This window comes from Poecilia formosa, unplaced genomic scaffold (assembly GCF_000485575.1).
Source record: "Poecilia formosa unplaced genomic scaffold, Poecilia_formosa-5.1.2 Scaffold300, whole genome shotgun sequence".
Taxonomy (NCBI): Eukaryota; Metazoa; Chordata; class Actinopteri; order Cyprinodontiformes; family Poeciliidae; genus Poecilia; species Poecilia formosa.
This window is the reverse complement of record NW_006800239.1, coordinates 615,908-618,500: the sequence shown is the minus strand read 5'-3', so window position 1 is coordinate 618,500 and position 2,593 is coordinate 615,908. Positions and strand designations below refer to the sequence as shown.

At 38.9% G+C, this 2,593-nt stretch overlaps 2 protein-coding genes across 3 annotated transcripts in view; one reads left to right on the top strand and one right to left on the bottom strand.

Moving 5' to 3' along the window:
• The window catches only part of LOC103152087 (interferon-induced protein 44-like), a 22,547-nt gene extending 21,539 nt beyond the window's left edge, over window positions 1–1,008 (top strand). Inside the window, exon 9 of the transcript XR_001658677.1 lies at window positions 996–1,008. The gene's annotated coding sequence lies outside the window, so the exon portion shown is untranslated. The remainder of the gene's footprint in view (window positions 1–995) is intronic.
• A 707-nt stretch (window positions 1,009–1,715) lies between these two features.
• acvr2aa (activin A receptor type 2Aa) overlaps window positions 1,716–2,593 on the bottom strand; it is a 12,550-nt gene continuing 11,672 nt past the window's right edge. For both annotated transcript variants that reach the window (XM_016660851.1, XM_007572419.2), the window contains one exon: window positions 1,716–2,501. In XM_016660851.1, coding sequence (XP_016516337.1) covers window positions 2,307–2,501 — 195 coding nt within the window. In that variant the 3' untranslated portion in view covers window positions 1,716–2,306. The remainder of the gene's footprint in view (window positions 2,502–2,593) is intronic.

Sequence of the window (2,593 nt, the reverse complement as noted above, 5' to 3'; positions counted from 1 at the left end):
TGGAGACGACTTCATTGAGAAGATTTAAACTGAGATGTAGAGAAAACGGTGATGTGCAGCAGATTTAGGAGAGAGAATGTTGACGATGTTGTAATAATGTATTTAAATCTCATTAAAACTCAATGTAGGACAAACTAGAATCTACTGAAGATTTATTTTAAATCAGAACTAAATCTTTTTACCACAGTTGTATGCTCAGGGTACTTGATTTTTTTTATGTAAAAGGTTCTGCTATATAATAGTTTTTCATATTAATGTGATATTTACCTGATGTCTTTCATCAGTTTTTTTATGTAAAGCACTTTAAATCATTGTGTACATATAACCTGCTTTGCCTTTTCTTACCAATATTACATCACAATGGTGGTTGCCATGCAATGTGATACAGTATTAAGCACGTTTAAACTATTGGGTGTGATTTTGATGTAAAAGGAACAAGTGGGATGATTTTGATTTAAGACAAAAATGCAACGTTAGATCAGAAGTGTGAATAAATTCCACAAATCTTATTTGTCTCGTCAGTTTAATAATTTTGGTTTATTTGTTGAGTTGGATGTGAGTTTGATAAAAACAAGTTAACGGTTCATTCACTAGCAGCAACTGCATATCACTCTTTAAGGTGATATCATGAATTTTGTACAGCTTGAAGCTGGGAGGGATTTTTCAGGTTGACCAAAGAGAAGACGGTTGGAGTCGTTGATGCGGGAGGTGACAAGGCCACGGACCAGAGCAGGTATGGAGCGTGAAGGACGGGAGGGACAAAGATGATTAATATGGAGGTGGAAATAAACAGAATGAGTCATATTGAAAAGAGAGGTGAAGGACGGAGGATGACATGGACTCTTTAACATGAGGCGAGTTGCAGAGTAGAACCATCAAATGAAAGGGAGAAACTGTCAGCATTGAATGATACAGATTTGGTTCCTACAAGGAGGATCTCAGTTTTGTTGCTTGTTGGTTTAAGGACCTCAGACGTGAACATTTCAGGTGAACAGGAAGTTAGGAATGTTGGCTTATAGGAAAGCTAGACCTGTGTGTGAGACTCAAAGACCCTGTGATTGTTCTAAAGGTTTCTTCTGTCTTGCTTATTTCCAACCCATAAACAGAAAAAATCTTTGCAACATCTTCAAGTAAAAAGAAAACCAGCTGAACTTACAAAATGAGCAGCTCCTGTTAAAAAGCCTGGATAAAGTAATAAAGCTCTTTTCAGTTTCTGCATGATAGAAAGACAGCTTCTCTAAATTTAAGCTAAAATCATCATGCAAAAACAACAAAAACAGCAAAATTGCGTTGACATTTTTAACATATTAAAATCTATATAATCAAATAACCAAATTTAATGCGTTAAAGACCCGGTCCCAGTGAAAAACAGAATAAATAGCATAACATTATGCCATCATACAGATGTTTGGCTATCATATGACTTACAGTTTTCAATCCAATTTAAATTTGGTAACTGCATGCTCAGAAAAAAATTGTCTTTTTAAGTATGACACGATTTATGTCATGCTATCATTTTGATTTGTTAATGCAGTCAGAAGTGTAAGAACCACTTTGCTCTAAAGTTTAACAGTTCTGTGATATAAAGCACCAACTTATTAACTACTTAGAATCATCAAGTATCGAAGCTGAAATATTCATTCTCTGTTTTGAAAAAACTAACATTAAGATGCTGCTATCTGTTCTAACAGCAGAGAAAAATGAAAAGGCTCAAATCTTGAAAACCGTTTTATTTATTTTACAAACACTGAAAACATCTGGATTGTTTTGTCACAGACTCGATGGATTGTATTAAAACTATAAAATAAAGTCAGCTGTGTTCTGCGGAGCAGACACTGATTATTTTTACAGATCATCAATAAATAATTTAGTTCCTAAAACATCTGAAGTTGTCCTGAGATGCTGGTCACGAAACACTAAACAGGTCAGTTCTTCAGTTGAGCAGCAGATGTTCAACAGTAAAAGGTTCCTCAGGTTCCTGTAGATTAGACAACTCGTCTGTAGGAAGGAAGTGTTCACAGAAAGTCTTCAGCAGCGATTCTCTGCTTTCCAGAAGATTAAAAACGAGGTCAACAATTCATCTGGAAACTGAACCATCGTCCTCCGATTCCACCGTCCAAAACCCTCAAGTCCTACTGTCCATCAGGAGCAGAACCAGCTCTTAGTTTCACCCTGAAATCCCTCACTGTCCATCATCATCATCATCATCATCAACATGATCCTCAAGTCTTTTATTTTGTAGTGCCAAAGTTACGTCACGGGTTTCAGACTACCTTCCACCTGCAGGTAGAAGTCAATGTTCACCATCAGAGCCCGGATTCTTTTGGAGGATAGTCCATGTTGGTTACCATGGTAACGACCGTGACGAGGTCCTCGGGAGCGGTGGCGTTGGTCAGCCGCTGCATCTGCGCCACGCGTTCCTCCACGCAGCCGGCCGACAGCCGAGCCTCGGCCTCGTGGTCCCAGAGCTCCTCGATGGTCTCACACAGCAGAGCCAGACCCTGCAGGGGAGACGGACACGTCCACAACACCGGTCAGAGACCACGCAGTAACACACACATCCATAACACCGGTCAGAGACCACGTAGTAACA